The sequence below is a fragment of the Bubalus bubalis genome, chromosome 17 (assembly GCF_019923935.1).
Source record: "Bubalus bubalis isolate 160015118507 breed Murrah chromosome 17, NDDB_SH_1, whole genome shotgun sequence".
NCBI lineage: Eukaryota > Metazoa > Chordata > Mammalia > Artiodactyla > Bovidae > Bubalus > Bubalus bubalis.
Window position 1 is genome coordinate 2,813,056 of NC_059173.1, and position 17,678 is coordinate 2,830,733.

Below are 17,678 nucleotides of genomic sequence, written 5' to 3' on the forward strand. Positions count from 1 at the left end.
TCCCCACACCCCGCCCCCCAGGTGATCTCAGGCCAGCTGCTCGGCTCCTCATTTCTGAAGTGGCAACATCACCTATTTTCAGGCAGGCAGTGAGGACAGAACTCAGTTCTGGACGGTGGTGACGTGCCCGGCACGGGGGCCGGCAGCAGGGGCAGGGCCTTCCTTCATGCTCCCACCTTCTGATGTAAGGCATCTGGGTACCTGCCTTCTTCCTTCACTGAGGAGAGGAACAGCGTCCCACTCACCCCTGCAAGACTCAGCACCATGCAAAGGGCCTTCGGAGTAAGCCCTCAGCAAACATTTCCAGAGTGAACACTGTGGGCGTGGCGAGCACCAGCGGTCCAGGTGGGAGCACTGAGGTTTCGCAGCTCCCGGTCACCGGTCACCGGGCCCTGCCCGCCCCTCTCCTGTCTGAGGTGGAGGAGAGCTGCTGCAGACGAACCTGCACCAACCACTGGCTGGGGCCCTGTTACACCCCTGCCATGGTATGTGCGCTGCAGGGCACGGGAGCACCAAACGCGTCCTCCTCTCCACTGCCAATATCCTGCCTTTGTCTGTTGCAAGTAGCCCAGGCCAGGACCGGGAAGGGGCCAGGGAGAGGGGCAAGTGCAGGCATGCAGGAGCCAGACGTGCTGGCCTCCTGGGAAGAAGACCTGGCCGGAGTGTGACACCACCACGCACATATTTGGGTCAAGGAATGCCTCTGCGGGGCACAGCCGGCTGCTCAGCCAGGGCCGGCCACCACAGGCGTCTCTGAAGAACAGGAAGCTGAACGTCTGACAGGAGGACGGGCTGCGGGTCCCCAGGCTGCTTTACACAGGACACAAGTGGTTCTGGGCCTCCAGGGACACTGCTGCGGCAGATTCACTTAAATGTTCACAGCAGCCACGGTGACTTGTTTCGAGAATGTAACCATACTCCATGAGACACCTAACTTTCATGAGCTCTAATCCTGACCGCACCCCGCAGGGTGATAGGATTAGCCCTGTTTCACAGACTAGGAGACTGAAAAGCAGAGTCAAGTCACTTCTGCGAAGTCGCCCGGAACACACATGACGAAGCCGGAATCTGCACCAACGTGTGCCTCCGCTTCATGGTGCAGCACGTCCACTAAGCTGGGCCGTGGGGCTCGCATCTGTGAAGACACAGAGGCTGGAGCCCTGAGAGCACGCGTCCCTTTGCGTGTCAACACCTGCTGGTGCTTCTCCTGAAGCCCAAGGACCCAACGTTAAGTGCACAATGACTCTCCTCCTCCACTGAGTCCATGGCAGGCTGGTCCCCAGCAGACTCTGCCCCTATTAAAAGGGTCCAAAATGCACTCTGGGAATGTAAGGTGTGACTCAGGAGAATTCCACCTTGTTCCTCAGGGGCCATGGCCACAATACCTTCTCCCCAAAGCCTTTTCTAGCCTTCAACTTTCCGAAGTTTCAAGTGAAAATTAGCATGTGCCCTGGCTACAGGCCCAGGGCATCGAGCTTGGAGGTGGTGGGCCTGGCGGTGGAGCCAGACCCCAGGGCCAAGGCATCAGCCAACACACTCTCCAGAGCAGTGAATGGAGCAGAGACTCTCCAGCCACAGGCTTTAACAACCTCCAGAACTTTCCCCGAGCACTATGGAGAGCCTGGGCAGCTAGAGTGGACCAAACCCTGATGGTCAGTTCAGTGGGCAGCTCAGATCCAAGCTAAAGCCTTTAGAGTCAGCAGGGAACATACTGGTTAAAAAATAATAATCAAACTTAAAGTTTCATAAATAACTTCTCTTAAGACCTGGGTCCACATTCCATCTTTGCCACTCACCATCTGAGTCACCTGAAGCCAGTTACTTCATGATCCAGGCCTCACTGTCCTCATTCGCACACTGGTGATGATGAGAATTAAACCACGTACAGACGCCCAGCGAGAGCCTGGCCCAGAGCGGGGGCCCAGGAAGTGCTCATCTCCCCGCCTCCCTCTCCGATTGGAGAACACCCAGGGTGAAAGGAGACAGACCCGTCCCTCTCCCAGGCCCAAGCAAGAGGGACCTGTTTCTTGGCCCAGAACCAAACAGATTTCTGGAAACAGGGAAGGTCCCCAAATGAATTATCTACCTAGCCAGTTAAAAATCAATTGATTATAATCAATTCTGACCAATTAGGAAACAGTTACTGTTCATGGAGGGTGTGCAAGATGGAACAAGCAAGGTGCTGAGAGAAGCCAAGTGAGATAAGACAGAGGCCCCGCCCTCAGTCACATGAAAATTCTTCAGACCAAATGTTTACAGGTAAATTTTCCACCTTTGGTGGTGAGAGCGCCAGAACAGCCATTGTTGCCGCGGATTTACACAGGTTAAAGAACAAGCCCTCCAGCGCGCTGCTTGAGGGCCTGGCCGGATGCTTGTCCTTAGCCTCTGACTGAGCAGAAAGCAGAGTGGGAGAAGCTTCTTCCAGCCCCTGCCTCTGAGCACTGACTGGGGTGCACGGGGCACCTGGCAGATCTCTCTGCTCTGGCCTGAGTGTCACGACTGGGGTCGCCACACCTCCTCTGGGCCCGAAGGGGTGGGGGGCAGAATAGAGCAGGGGCCCAGAGACTCTGGTCCATCAGAGCTCAGCCTTCTACCACCGCAGACCCCCTATCACCCCTCCTTCCAGTAGACCCTGCAGACTGAAACAGGCTGTCAATTAAGCTGTAATTATTATGGAATAAATAGGTTGTTATCCTGTTTGAAAAAATTAACCAAACACATAATGAGCTTCTGATCAGCAAGAAATAAGTGTTGCCAGAGTGCGCTGACTCAGTTCCAACCAGAAGCCAGAAAGCCTGTGGTTTCAAGTCATCTGTGCCGTGGTGCTGCAGCTAATGGAAGAGGGCTTGTGTGTCTGAGGAGCCACGTGGGTTGCAGAGCTGGGAACCATTCACCTGATCTGAGTCCTTCATTTTTCAGAGGAGAGAGAGTCCCAGGGGACCTAAGGCAGCTGCCAAATATGACTGTGAAGGTGGGCAGGGTTAAGAATAGTTTCTCCCTTTGAACAAGGGTTGCTTTAGAATACAAAGATGCACTTGTTTTCTTCAAGAGACAATGTGTAAACCAAACTCACTAAATCAACGTCAGGCATTAAGGGGAAAGCTGTAAAAAGAAAAATCCTTTAATGATGTCAGACTCAAGTCCCTCCTTAATTTTCCTCTTCTGTAAATTCCGATTGGAGGGGTTTTCTTACTCGCGAGGACGCTCATGACTACGTCTCAGCCCCCAACCCTGGTGCACAGGCAGAAGGGGACGATGCCTGCCTGCCTGGCGGGCAGGGGTGCCTGGGGCACAGAAATCGCATTCTTCATCCTCGGCTCCCACTTCCCTCCCCGGCGAGCTGTCACGCCTGATCATGTCCCCATGGAATCTGGTTGCGTCACTCTCCTTGAAGCTGCAGACCCAGAACTGTGTGCTCAAGGCCTGGGGTCAAGGACTTAATTTCTTCCACAGAATCTGGCAAGGGTCGTGTCGAGGAGCCCAGGAAATCCAGTCCCTATGCTCCGCAGGGGAGGAAACCGAGGCCCAGCGTGGGGTCAGGCACCTGGTCAGAGGGCAGCCCTTGAGGACATCCTGCAATAAAGGAGGGGGCGAGGGCAGAAGCGGCTTTCTGACCAGGCAGTGACACTGGTGACTGGCTGGACTGCTACCTGGGAGAGGAGAGGGTCTGGGTGGTCCCTGGGTGGGGAGGCGGGGCACAGAGCCCCATGCTCAGCTAGCTCTTCAGAAGTGGCTTCAGGAATGTGGCCTCCCATCTGGGGGGAGGGGAGAGCGGCTGTGGCCCGCCAGTCAGTCCCCCCTGACTCCAGCTGGGCAAACAGAGTTGCGGGGAGGGCCGTCAGGTTGCCCGGAGGGGCTGGGGCAGAGCAAGACAAAGCACAGGCAGACCTGGGTGGCGCAGTGGCCGGGTCCTCACAGGTCCACGCTGACTGCCCATTATCTGCTTGAGCTCCTGAGAGGCTGTGTCGTGCCCCCAGAGATTAAAAGGGGCACACATTCCTGGCTTCTAAGGGAGCCACCCCACCCCCAGGCTGCCGATCCAGGATTAAGAGTAAGAGGGATTAATGAGGCCCTGGCTTAAACTAGTGGCTGCTTCAAACACTTGGCATCTTGGTTCCACATGGTACAACTCAAGATCAATCCCCATCCCCAAAGACCCTGCAGAGGAGGATCTCTGCTGTCCCCGCCATGTGCCAGGAAAACTATGGGGAAGCCTTTCCCTGCTTGCTGCTCCCTCTCTCCTCTGCGAGGAAAGCAAACCTGAGAACGGTCCTGGGGAGATACACGCAGGGGGAGATGCAGCCTCCCGAGGATGAGAAAACAAACCGATGGAGACGGACGAGGCTGGCCAGAGAGACCCCGCAAGTTAACTGTTGAAAGCAGCTACCACATCTGTAAAATGGGGACACCAAAGGTCTTGAGGTTGTCAAGAGACTGCAGGATGAAGTGCCGGGCAGGATGTCTGGAAGAGGCAGCCCCGAGGACCAGTTTTATCCCGCCCCCTCAGACCCTGGGGTTTCCCACCACTCGACCAGGGTCCGGTGATTCTGAGAAGCCACGTGGTGCTCTGCTTTTCTGCCCAGGGCACGGCCACCCGACTGATCCCCGCGGCGCGATCTGGGCAAGGAGCTGGGCTGGGGACGCCAGAGGGAGAAGCTGACCAGGACCACTGGTGAGGGGGAGGCAGACCTCAGAACAGGCTGCTCCCAAAGAATGAAAACAAGCTCCACCCCAGCCAGGAATGGCTCCAGCCAGGAGGGACCCAGAGGCCAGAACCCCCTGGGGAGTTTCTGTAGGGAGGTGGGGTGGGGCAGACAGCAGAGAAAGGCAGGTCGGAGGTAGACCGGAAGTTTCCACATCTCCCCGTGAGAAGCCCCGCAGAAGCTTGGGCCTGGGGACCTGGCAGGCATGGGGGCTGGCCCCCCAGCTCGGGACCCTCCAAAGCCGGCTGCCCCAGGTCTCACGTGCCCAGGCCTTTGCCAGGCAATACTACTCACAGGGAATGCAGGAGCCCTTAGAGGCCAGAGGCCAAGGTGCCTGCTATTAAGAGAACAAACGTGCGTAATGAGAGAGCTTACAGTGTACTGGGCTGCCCACACCCAGCCTCGCCGGCTTCCACGCTGTTTGGCAAAACCTGCCCATCCTGCTTGTTGGGACAAATTCCCGGGCAGGCGGCACAGCCCACAGGTGAGACGTGGAGAGCTGGAAAGAACAGCCCCTCCTACGCTCCCCCAGGATGAAGTAGCACCGTGAGCAGGCCAGCTCGGCAGCACCTTGCACCTCTCGGAGGCTCGTCCAGGTGCGTCTGGGAAGCCCCGGGAGGCCAAGCTCCAGGCGGCTGCGGCCCGACAGCCCCTCCCCTCCCTGTTCCCAGCACCTGGGGTGGGGGGACCTGGTTCCGTGGGGAAGCAGCTCCCACTGGCTTGTGCCTGACAGACGCGCGATGGGAGGACAAGAAAAACCCAAGAGGCAGAGTGGGGCGGCCTTGGCCCTCCCCTCAGGACCGGGGCCCAAAGAGGAGATGGGAAGCGCGACTCACCGGAAGGGGTCTCTGGAGGTGAAGTAAGCCTGGACGGACAAGTAACTCCCCATCTTCTTCCCACGCCAGACACACAAGACACAAGCTCAGCTGCAAACCCGTCGGGGAGGGCCTCCGGCCTGCGGGCGGCCACCATGACAGGCCTGGGGCTCTGGCAGCGCTGGCTGCCCAGCTCACCTCTCCCTCCGGGGCGGCCGGAGGGGCGTGAGCGCTCTGAGCCCCTTGCCCCCCAGCGAAGTCCCGCAGGAGCTCATGGCTGGGACGCTGCTCCCCGGTTCTCCGAGGCTGGGCGGCCCCTCGGGACTCAGGAGAAGCACCTCTCTGCAGAGGCTACACGCACTCAGGCATTCTCAGGCAGGGGCCGGTGACTCGCCAAGAAAGAGGCGCTGCTGTCAAGTTAGCCTTCCTCGGCAGCCCCACCCCTGCCGGGGGAGGGAGGGAGGAAGGGGAGGAGCTCCGCGCGGAACGAGGTGTGTGGTTGGAGCAGCTATTAGGAAACAGACCTTGCAGGCAAGGGGTGGAGCCGAGCGGGAGGGAGGCTGCAGGCTGGCGCCGCAGACAATAACCAGGACTGGCTGGGTGTCCATCCCTGAGCCTGGGGAAGGGCAGGGCAGGAGACGGGGTGGGCACAGCTGCCCCAAGTGTCCCCGGCCTGAAGAGCTGCCCAAAGGATGGGAACTCTGCTCGGAGATGAAGAAAAGCCCAGGAGACCAGCTCCAGGCCAAGCCACACCCCCTAAAGGGGGGGGGCCCTCCGGCCCCAGAGGCCGGTCCAGAGACCCAGGGCCAGGGAGCTGCCCTCTGGGCTCTCGGCTCCGGCTGGCATCTACTAGGTACTGGCACGAGGGTCCCCATTCATTCCTTCCCTCTGTCTGGCCTGGGCACTCCACTTGTGGGCAGAGCTGCACCGCGGATGAGGAAACAAGGCCCAGAGCGCTATGTTGCCTGCCATTTCTCCTGTGACAAGCGCCATGTGATACTGTCTTATTTCTCTGACATGGGGGCTATCTCCTCGGTGGAAACAAGGGAAACGAGGTACAGAGAGATTAAGTCACTTACCCATGGTCAAATAACTAGGCGGCAGGGCTGGTATTTAAATGCAGGCTCATGTGACTTTAGAGCTGGAGGTCTCAGCCGCCGAGCTTCATTCTGCCTCTTCAAGGTAAAACATCTCCCGCAAAACCTTTCTGCACACAGGAGGAGCACAGGGACTGGAGTCCAGGTCACTTGTGCCCTCTCATTCATTCATTCATTCATTCATTCCCGGAATGCCACCCTTCGGCCTCAGCAGGCAGTGGTGCTTCTTCCCCGGTGTCCACGGTAACCAGGCTTCTCACACTGAAAACCAGGGCACGATGGAGGGCAAGGCCCAGGGTGCCTGTGGGGACGATGAGCCAGGTGTCTGGAGAGGGGACTGGCTAAACCAGGGCCCACCATCGAGAGAGTCCCTTACCCTCTGCCTGAGGAAGACAGGGGCACGTCCAGACCCCACTGTTGGACTTGAGGGAGCGATGCCTGCTTTCTCCCACCCGACACATGCTCCTCTCCATGCAAGTCACCCTGTCCCAGAGACAGGAAAGCCCGTGGCGAAGGTGGAGGCTGGGAGCTGGGGGGGCCTCTTCCCATTCCTCTACTGATGGGGCACAGGGATAAGGACGCAAGTGATAAGACAGGGTGTCTGCACCCTGTTATAAGCTACCACTTATGGAGCACTTAGGATGTTCCAGGCCCTGCATTATCACTTATCTGTCATACTTAAATGGCCAATACATGGGGTAGATGTTATCACCCCCGTTTAACAGATGATGAAACTGAGGTTCCTAAGCGTTGTGTCACTAGCCTGAAGACAAACAGCTGCTGAGTGAGGGAGCTGTGTTTCAAATCCAGTAAGAGCCGGGGTTGGGACACTTTTTCTGTAAAGGGCCAGAGAGCAAACATTTCAGGCTTTGCAGGCCTAAAATGAATACGGATTGTGTCACTGCAGCACGACAGTGGCCTATATATATAACACAAACGGATGGATGTTGCTATATTCCAATAATGCTTTACTTATGGATATGGAAGCGTGAATCTTGTGCTGTTTTCACATGCCACAAAATATTCTTTTGCTTTCCTCTGTTTAAGAATGTGAAGGGACTGCCCTGGTGGTCCAGTGGTTAAGAATCTGCCTTCCAACACCAAGGACATGGGTTTGCTCCCTGGCCAGGGGACTAGGAACCCACATGTCGCAGAGCAACCACAACTAGAGAAAGCTCACATGCTGCAAGAAGACCCAAGGCAGTCAAATAAATAAATAAATATATTTTTTGGAAAAAAAAAAAAGATAAAAAGTGTGAAAATCAAAAGGTTGTACAAAAAGAGGCAGTGGGCTAGTCTGCTGGCTTCTGCCTCACAGGCAGCTCCCTCAACCACACTGTACCTGGCCTCTAATACTGAAGACCACTTCCTGCATTCGTGCGGACGGCAGCCACGTCTGTGTCCTGGCACACGGGCCCCACGCTCCAGCCCCCGAGGCGGCCGGCGGGCAGTGAGCACTGGACCAGCATGCGCCCTGCCCCAAGCCTGCAAGCAGCACCTTACACACATGAATGAACTTAAACCACGCCAGCTGACAGTCCTGTGACTCCCCCCTTTCTACGGTGGAAGGAACCGAGGTACAGAGTATAAACCCCATGCCTGAGGTCAACCAGCTGCACGTGTGAGAGGTGGAGCGAGGATTCGAACCTGGGCTGTCAATCCTGGGCTCTACCGTTGCTATGCTGGAGCCTGGCCTGGGACTGCAGCCAGACTGTCTGGGTTTGAATGCGACAAGGCCCTGCACGTAAGCCCTTGGCACGCAGTCTGGAACACATTAAGGGTTGATAAATGTTAGCTGCTAATATCATTAAGACCATTGTTACTACCGCTACAGGCTCACTCTGTGGCCTTCAGCAAGTTGCTGCCTCTGTCTCGGTCTCAGTGATGTCTCTAAAAAACTGCCAGCTTCCACGTTTTTCAGCACTATGCAGAGGGCTCCCTGTTTCCCTGGGTCTCAATTTGAGTTTAGACCTCTTGAGCTGACCCTGGGAGGATCAGTATTCCGTCCTGGGGGCCACACAAGAACCAGAGGGGGGAGCCGCAACAGAGCGGAGGGGGGACGGCACGCGGGATACTGAAAGGCCCGCCCAGCTGGAGAGCGGGGAGCTCGTTTCTTCCAGCCAACTACTTCTCACCAAAAATCTATTATGTTCCCCTGTAATTCGATCAGGCAAGGAGGGGGCCCCAAATTAAGTCTGGAACTAGCAAATTATCTTCTAATTGCACCTTCCGATTTCCATCTGATGAACAGAGTGCGGGTGGAAGAAAATGCAAGCCACAGCGAGACAGGGCCAGGGAGCCCATGAGCATAACTCCTCTTGACATTTCACACAGCTCTGCTGTTCCAGCGGCGGCGGGCGCAGTGAGTCGGTGTCTAGGAATGCGAGCGAGGCTGCAGGCTCTCTCCATCCCCCTGCTCCCTCACAAAGGACTCGGTGGGTGGGTGGGCATGTGGGGAACTAATGTGAGGACCTCCCCCAGGAAGAGGTGCAGCCACCTCCCAGGCCCCTCCCAGGTAGAGTCTGCTTGACCCCCATAAATCCAGACCTCCAGAGAAACCACGAAAGATGGGGGACCACCAGATGTGAGAAGCCGCTGGCGGCTCAGACCCAAGTGTGTGGCTCCTCGGGGCCAACTTCGAAGGGCCCGAACCCCTCAGAATGGGAGGTGAAAGGTCCCAGTGGAGGCTGTATTTCTACGCCCTGCCCCTGGATATTGGTTCTGGGTGGGAAGCCACTCTTCTAGGTACCAGAGCAGCTGGCACAAGACACAGCAGCTGCCAGAGGCAGTGCCGGGAACCCTCGACTGGCGGTGACGGCGGGGGAAGATGGCAGGAGAGGCAGTAATCTTTTGCACGTTTCACAAGCTGGAAACCTGGCAGGGAGCCCAGCTGACCGACTCCTCGGAATCAGCTGAGGAGTGGGGCTTCAAGGTGGCTGGTGAGAGGCTGGAGGGGACAGCCCTCAGGCCGGCGGCCCCAAGTGAACACTATGAATGAATGAATCACCCCAGCCTCTTCTCAGAGGCAGCTCTGGTCAGACAGCCTGATGCCTGGGGAACTCTGTCCCTGTGGGGCCCTCTACTGGCTGGGAGGACTCTGACCAGGGACGGGTACTCAGGGACCTTAGCCAGGGAGCAGCGTCAGCCCATCTGCTGGCCGTTCTTCCTGCCTCTGCTCTCCTTCTACTCCAGCTCATTTTCCACACTACAGCAGCAGTCAGCCCTCAGGAAGGAGAGTCCCAGCAATTCTACTGCTAGAAATCTTGCCCAGAGAAATATTCCTACAAATGTGCCGAGACACGTGTTCACAGCATGGTTTAATACTAAAAGATGAGGAACAATCCATGTGTCTATCAGCAGGACTGGGCTAAATCCAACTGCACATCCATGCGACAGAATACTATGCAGCTGTTAAAAATAATGAGGGAGACCTTAGGTCCTGAAACAGAAACTGTCCTGGATGAGGGGTTATATGAAAAATCTAGGCATCGGAGAGAATGTGCAGAGTGATCCCATTGTTTCAAAAGTCTGCATACATAGTCCTTAGCCATCCTGCTGGATTCTACCGCATGGCTAATTGGTTTCCTCTTTAGGGTAGTGAAACAAACAGCACAGATGAAACAGCATTCATTTTCTACCTTTTTGATACTGCTTACATTTTTTTCCTTACACTTAAGTGCCACATATATATATATATATATATTTTTTTTTTTTTTTTTTTTTGTCTGCTCCAGGTCTTACTTGCAGCATGAGGCCTCTAGTTCCCTCACTAGGGATCAAACCCGGGCCCCCTGCATTGGGAGAGAACAGTCTTAGCCACCGGGCCACCAGGGAAATCCCTAAGTGCAGCTTTTTTGGCTGTGCTGGGTCCTTGCTGCTGCTCACAGGTTTCTCTAGTTGTCGCTAGCAGGACTACCCTCTGGTTGTGTGCGCCGCCTTCTCATTGTGGCAGCTTCTCTTGTTGCAGAGCATGTGCTCTAGGGCACGTGCACTCACTAACTGTGGTGCGCAGGTTTAGTTGCCATGTGGCATGTACGATCTTCCCAGACCAGGGATGGAACCAGTGTCCCCTGCATTACAAGGCGAATTCTTAACCACTGGACCACTAGGGAAGCTCCTAAGTGCTGGTTTTTAAAATGATAAATGGACAAAACCAAAAAGAAGTCCCACGGTTTAGAGCAAACACCTCACACATTTTTCCTAGTGCTCCTGTCCAAAGCTAAGCCTGCCTGGGCGCCCTGCACTGGGGATCCCCAGGCTGTCTCCACAGCTTCGCTCCTGGGGTCACGGCTCTGGCCACCTCCTCCCCTCCACTTCCTCACCCGGCCACGCAGGCTCTCCCTGGGTAGTCAGTCCCCAAGCTCTTGTTCCCTTAGCTCCTTCTGAAGCCTCCTCCACCCGCAGCTGGCAGCTATCTCCTCCCTTTTCCAGGCCCACCTCCCACAGAGCACTCGTATCTTCTCGGGAAGGGGATTCCCTGATGCATCCTCAAGCACATCACATAAGAGGGACTCGGAGCCTGTATCTACCTACCTCCAGATCGAATATGTGAGGTCCACACCTGATGTTCACAGATGCCTAGTAAATGGTTCAGGAACCCTGTTATGAGCAACTTCTAGACTGGTGATGAAAACTAAGGTTTATAAAGTGTTTTCCATTTACAGAGAGCTTTCAAGCTCATCAGCCAGGTCAGTCCCTGCAACAACCTAGAAAGGAGTATGTACAGCACAGACAAGGCAAGGGAAACCCAGAGATGTTAGCAACCCATCCAAGTTACTGTGGGAAGCTCAGGGCTGAGATTAAAAGCCGGGTCTGCCAACCTCCAGTCCTAAGGCCTTTCCTCAACAGGAGCCCAAGTGAGGTATTCAGGAATCCGGCCTCTGCAACAACACAGGGCCCCAAAGTGCTGGGTACCCTGAACTTCTGCCTCTGATTTCTCCAGATTTCCTGCCCACATTCGCACTGTTAGGATATCACAAAAGATTTTATCCAATGCCTTGTAGAATTCAAGAGGACCCAGTGAGAATATAAAGTCAGGTCTAATGAGTCACGACGGATCCACGGCTGCTGGAGCCCCTGTCCTAAGTGTTCACTGCCCACCTATTCCATCATCTGCAAAATTCCACGGAACCCCACTGGAATTCGTCCACAAAGTCCCATCAGGACTCTGTGAAGGAGTCAAGCCAAAAAAGTAATGAGTACTTTTTCCAGGATCTCTATTCTTCTTCCTTTTTGAAAACCAGGCCAGTTAGCCACCTCCATTCTTATTCATGATTAGATCCCCAATGCCTGATACACAGCACATATTAACAACTATACAGTAACAAGCAATTCCCCCCAGGGGGATTACCCCATTCTGCACAGTTTCTCAAAAGTTACTAACAGCGGTTTTGTTCCTACACCCATAAGGTCCCCCCACCCCCGCCTTTCTTTCTTCAGTGTATTGAGGAATAATTTTTCCATCTAAACTAAACACATTTCACATGACTGGGTACCCTTGTATACCTTGGGCTTTCCATCCTCCCTTCCGAGTTTCGAGGGGCTGGACCCTATATCTAAGGCTCTATTCGGATTTCTGTGCCATCTGATTAAGCTCGGTGCCAAGGACTGTCTTTCACCCTGTGTTTGTTAACACGACACCACGTTCCAGAAGTAGTGGACACTTGGCTCCCTTTCTGTAAAACACTGACCAAATTCCATGAGCCCTTTGCTGAGGTGGGCTTGCTCACATAACATTTTAATTCTCATAACCCTGTGAGGTTGGGGTGTAACAGTTCCATTTTACAGGCAAAATACTGAAATTCAAAGAGAAGGTCATTCAAGGTCACAGGTCTGAGAATAGGGAGAGCTGGGATTTAACCCAAGACTTTGGATTCCAGGTCCAAGAGTATCATCTCCTTTGTACTTATGAAGAACTGAAGCTCAAAGAGAAGGTCATTCAAGGTCACGGGTTTAGCAATGGGCAGAGCTGGGATTTAATCCAAGACTTTGGATTCCAGGTCCAAGGCACTAAAGTTGCCTTGAATAACTATTTTATACTTATTCTTTGATTTATAGTGGTGTTTCTGAAACCGTGGTTAAAAGAACAGCAGCAAGAGACGCCCCTGGGCAGCTTGTTAAAAATCAAGCTTCCTGAGCCCACTCCAGGCCGATGTAGTAAGAACTGCTGAGAGTGAGCCCAAGAACTGCATTCTGCGTAAGCCCCAGTGTTTCTGATGCAGACTGGAGGCTGAAAGCACAGCTTTCCTCTCTCTGTGCGCTCTCCCCCTTAATTCCATCCTATCCTCACACAAAATCCGAGAGGCAGGCAGGACAGATCACTAGCATCCCCTGCTACGAAGGAGGAAACGGCTACAGGCAGTCTGTTCATCTGCTTATTCTGGATGCAGCTCGAGTAAAGAAAGGTTTGGTGGCTGACATCCTGTGAAGCCTTGGCTCACTGGGGACGCCCCGCTCCTGGTGCTGTTCTTACGCATCTGGAACCCACAGTAGCTGCCTCTCTCTTGTCCTCAGTGACAATGCAGTGTTGCTGCTCAAGGTACAGTGGGGAAAGGTGACTCCAGAATACAGGGTCATCTCATGAAAAGGCCACCTCTGGAACTGAAACAAGTTAACAAAGCAAAGCACAAGGGCTGACAAAAACAAAAACAGGGACTTCCCTGGTGGTCCAGTGACTAAGAAATTCTCTCAGTCTGGAGCTGCATCCAGTTCATCTTTGTATCCCAGAGCTCGGCAGGGGGGCCCAGGTTTGATCCCTGGTTAGGGCACTAGATCCCACATGCTGCAATTAAAGAGCCCACATGCCCCAACTAAGACCTGGCTCAGTCAAATAAATAAATATTTAAAAAACCAAAAACAGCCGGTGCTGCTGCAAGAGTCAGTGCTACTGATGGGAGCAGGGTGGGCTCCCCCTAATCTAACCAGGATCACTACCGGGTAAGGCAGGACCAGAAGGTGACTGACGCGTAGAAAACCACTCAGATAATCCGGCCTGAAGTACTGGGAGGTTTTTCCTGGTCACGGGGAGGAGGGTGGAAAGAGAGCTTGTTAGCACTCTTCCAGCACTGCCCAAGGGAGGAGAGGTTCTAGCACCATGGGCTGGGCTGTGCAGAAAGCATGCCATCCCTCAAGGCTGCGGCACTGTTGGCTCCAGACTGTAGAATGACATTTACAGATGGAGGTCTTATTCCATGCCCCCATGTCAGAAGAAGCGATCTCGCCTGGGAGAACACTGCAGAGCGAAGAGATGGTGATGACGTGTACTGGGCGGGCTTCATCCAAGAGTAGAAACAGAAAGGTGGTCATTGGACAAAAACATGGTTCACCTGACAAACCCCAAGTGCCCGCTGTGTTCTTGGCACTCTGCCGAGCTCTGGGATACAAAGATGAACTGGATGCAGCTCCAGACTAAGAGAATTTCATACTTGGGGAGTGATGCTAGACATGTAAACAAATACTGACGGAGCCACGCCTGAGGTTATACACGGAGAATAAGAGAAGGAGAAAGAGTCTCCTCTGATTGGTGGGGAGGAGAGCGGGTGCATGTGGGGAGGCCCCTCCATGAGGGACTGGCCGCATCTAACAGGCTGATCGCCAGGCAGACAAGAGGCATTCCAGCTGAAGGAACAACATGTGCAAAAGCACTGAGGCGGAACAGAGGAAGGCCCGTCCGCCGCAGCACTGGGCACATGTGAGCGAGCGAGCAGCGGGAGGCTGGGATGGTGAGGGAGGGCAGGGCAGACCACCATGAGCCAGGTCGCCCACGGGCAAGAGGAGTCATCAGAGGCATTAAGCAAGCAGAGACTCTCAACCAAAAGAACAGGAAGACTGAAATACAAAGGGAGTGCCGGTCCTGAGCTGTCAGTTCCTCTCCCACTACTGGCATTTGTCTCAAGTCCACAGCTGGCTGTGTGTACGTCCACTGAGGCCTGCTGGCCGGCTAGTGTTCACTAACAGCAGAGCACAGCTTCATCCTCAGGCCAGGTCTCCATCAAGGCAGTCCTTTCATTTATTTTTTTAAAAGTCAGTTTAGGGACTTCCCTCATGGCCCCAGGGTAAGATACAGCACTTTCACTGCAAGGGTGAGGGTTCGATTCCTGGTCGGGGAACTAGTATTCCACATGCCGTGAGGCCAAAAAAAAAAGAACCCAGGAAGCTGAATTAGGCATCAGAAAGCTGCAATGTGAGCATGAACCTAAGATAAAGGGAAATGAAGAGTCATGGAGAGAAATGTCATTCTGGGAGTTGTGAGTGTTAACCAAACCAGCCCTGCCTGCAACAAAGACGGCCCTTCTGGTGACTAAACCCAGATTCGGTATCTCTATGTGGACATACTTTTAGCTTTGCCTGACTTTTCACTTTCTGTTTCACTGCTGGACATTCTTCTACTGACTTTTCTTTTCTTTAAAAATCACTTATTTTGGCTGTGTTAGGTCTTTGTTGCTGTGCAGGCTTTTCTCTCGTTAGAGAGTCGAGGCTACTCTCTAGTGGTGGTGCAAGGGTTTCTCATCACAGTGACCTCTCCTGTGGAGCACAGGCACTGGGGAGCACGGGCCTCAGCAGTTGCAGCTCACGGGCTCTAAAGCACAGATTCAACAGTTGTGGTGCATAGGCTGAGCTGTTCTGTGCCATGTGGGATCTTCCTGGACCAGGGGTCAAATCCATGTCTTCTGCATTGGCAGGTGGATTATTTACCACTGAGCCACCAGGGAAGACTTCCACTAGTTTTTAAAATAATTTTAATTGAAAAAAAAATCATTACTTCTTTAAGTATGTTCAGTTCAGTCATCAGATGTGTCCGACATTTGCGACCCCATGGACTGCAGCACGCCAGGCCTCCCTGTCCATCAGCAACTCCTGGAGCCTACTCAAACTCATGTCCACCGAGTCAATGATGCCGTCCAACCATCTCATCCTCTGTCATCCTCTTCTCCTCCTGCCCTCATTTTTCCCAGCATCAGGGTCTTTTCCAATGAGTCAGCTCTTCGCATCAGGTGGCCAAAGTACTGGAGTTTCAGCTTCCACATCAGTCCTTCCAATGAACACCCAGGACTGATCTCCTTTAGGATGGACTGGTTGGATTTCCTTGCAGTCCAAGGGACTCTCAAGAGTCTTCTCCAACACCACAGTTCCAAAGCATCAATTCTTCGGCGCACAGCTGTCTTTATAGTCCAACTCTCACATCCATACATGACTACTGGAAAAACCATAGCTTTAACTAGATGGACCTTTGTTGGCAAAGTCACGTCTCTGCTTTTTAATATGCTGTCTAGGTTGGTCATAGCTTTTCTTCTAAGGAGCACGTGTCACCAATTTACATACTGATTCAGCCCTGGGAGACTCAGGGCTCCCTGGCAGCTGCCAACAAGCAGATAACAGTGACAAGTGCTTGCTCTGCCAGCCCTGGCCCCACCAGGGCCACACACAGCTTCACTCACTCGCCCCCACAATAATACCAGGAAGCAGGCAGTAGGCAACTTTCTCCATTTCACAGATGAAGAAATAAAGCACAGAGAGGGTGGGTAACCTGCTCAAGGTGCACAGCTAGTAGATGCCAGGGCCAGGATTTGCCTCCACGCAATCTGGTTCTAGAGTCTTTCTTAACTACCACACAAGACTGCTCCCATCCCACACGGACCCAACCAGTCTAATCCCCACAGGAAAAACTTCATCTCCAAGTTCTTGGGGAAGTGCCCAAATCCACACTCTCCCCACCATAAATCACCCAAAAGTAAAAGATACTTTCCCCCCCCTACCTTATACTCAATGGTCATCTTTAGCTAATGCCATCTTTCAAAGATTTCTAAAAGTTTAAAAAACAAATAAAATTTAAAACTTACAACTAGAATTGGGATTTGGCAGATTTCAGGGCAGTTCATAACCAATTTGGGCCACAGTAGCTGAGCCCCTTCTCTCTCCAGGGCTTACTCCTGTCTGGACTGTACCTACACAGAAGGACAGGTCAAGACCTGCCGCTGGACAGGGGGACTCCTGGGCCAGCCTCTCAGGCTCCTTTGGGAGTAGAAGACAAGTCTTTAACTTCTCACCTCAACAGGTACAGGCAGCTGTCCCAAGTAACCCAACATTCAGAACCACTCACTCACTGCTGTTTACAGTAACTGCAGCCACAGAGGCTGCTGAGGGAAGGATGTGGGGAAGGAAGGGCAAGGAAAGGCCTCACTTACTTCACATCTCTTGGCCGCCTCCTGGCAATTCATTCAACAACTATCCCTCCCATGCCAACATGAGCTCAGTGGTGACACATGACAGGTAAAAAGCCCTGTGGTCCCCAACCAAGTTATACTAGCAGAGTACAGATCTGAGGATGTCATTAAGGAGATGATCAAGTGAATAAATGCGAGCTTAAACCCACAGAAAAGGCTTCAAAGGGAAAGGTCTGTGAAACAGGGGCCATGACCTATTCTGCAGTGACTTCCCTGAGACATCCATTCCTCATCCAGGTAGAGATCTGAAGGATGAGCAGGTGTTAATTAGACCAAAAGAGGGTGAGGAGGCATTTCAGGCAGAGTGAACAACAGGAACAAAGTCCCTTCAGAAGAAAAAAGAGCAAGTTTTGGACTTGTGAGGAGCAGCAAGGCTGAAGCAGAGGAAAACAGAGGCTGTGGGGCGAGGCCAGGTCACAGGGGGCTCTACAGGCACCCAAAAGGACTGTGGCCTTGATCTAAGAACACTAGAAAGTTGCTGAAGTGTATAAGGCAGAGAGATGACAGAATGTGATGTGGTCACACTGGCCCCCCCCCCCCCCCAACAGATCACCTACTCTGGCTTCTCTGTGGAGAATGGACTGGGGGTGCAGAGTGACTATGGACAGTTAGATGTCTACTGTGGTCATCAGGTGAGGGATGGTGGTAACCCAGAACACAGTGGTGATAGGAGCAATGGAAAGAAGTGGAGGCATTCAAAGCTATTATATTACTATTTAAAGAGATATTAATAAAACCAGCAGGCTTGGATATGCAGATGACAAGAGGTGAAGGACACCTGGGCTGTGGCTTGGGCAGTGGGCGGATGGTGGCACCATTCAACGGGACAGGTAACAATGG

General features: G+C 53.5%; 1 protein-coding gene and 1 long non-coding RNA gene across 5 annotated transcripts in view; both read right to left on the reverse strand.

Annotated features, from left to right (window-relative positions):
- The window catches only part of LIMK2 (LIM domain kinase 2), a 54,531-nt gene that overhangs the window by 16,071 nt on the left and 20,782 nt on the right, over positions 1-17,678 (reverse strand). The window contains exon 1 of one of the 3 annotated variants that reach the window (XM_025267322.2): positions 6,598-6,731. The exons of 1 other annotated variant lie outside the window; for it this stretch is intronic. Coding sequence is in view for 1 of the 2 variants with exons in the window: in XM_044929920.1 (XP_044785855.1) it covers positions 5,540-5,592 (53 nt within the window). In the remaining variant the exon portion in view is untranslated. Of the gene's footprint in view, positions 1-5,539; positions 6,109-6,597; positions 6,732-17,678 lie in introns of those variants that run through there. One more of the 3 variants, XM_044929920.1, reaches the window with a different exon arrangement.
- On the reverse strand, positions 2,713-5,533 carry LOC123329897. Of its 2 annotated transcripts, none has more exons than XR_006545463.1 (3): positions 4,533-5,533; positions 4,261-4,392; positions 2,713-3,573 (listed from the first exon to the last, which is right to left on the reverse strand). It is a non-coding gene; the product is annotated as an uncharacterized LOC123329897 (long non-coding RNA). The 2 variants fall into 2 exon arrangements; XR_006545462.1 differs by having other exon boundaries at positions 4,525-5,533.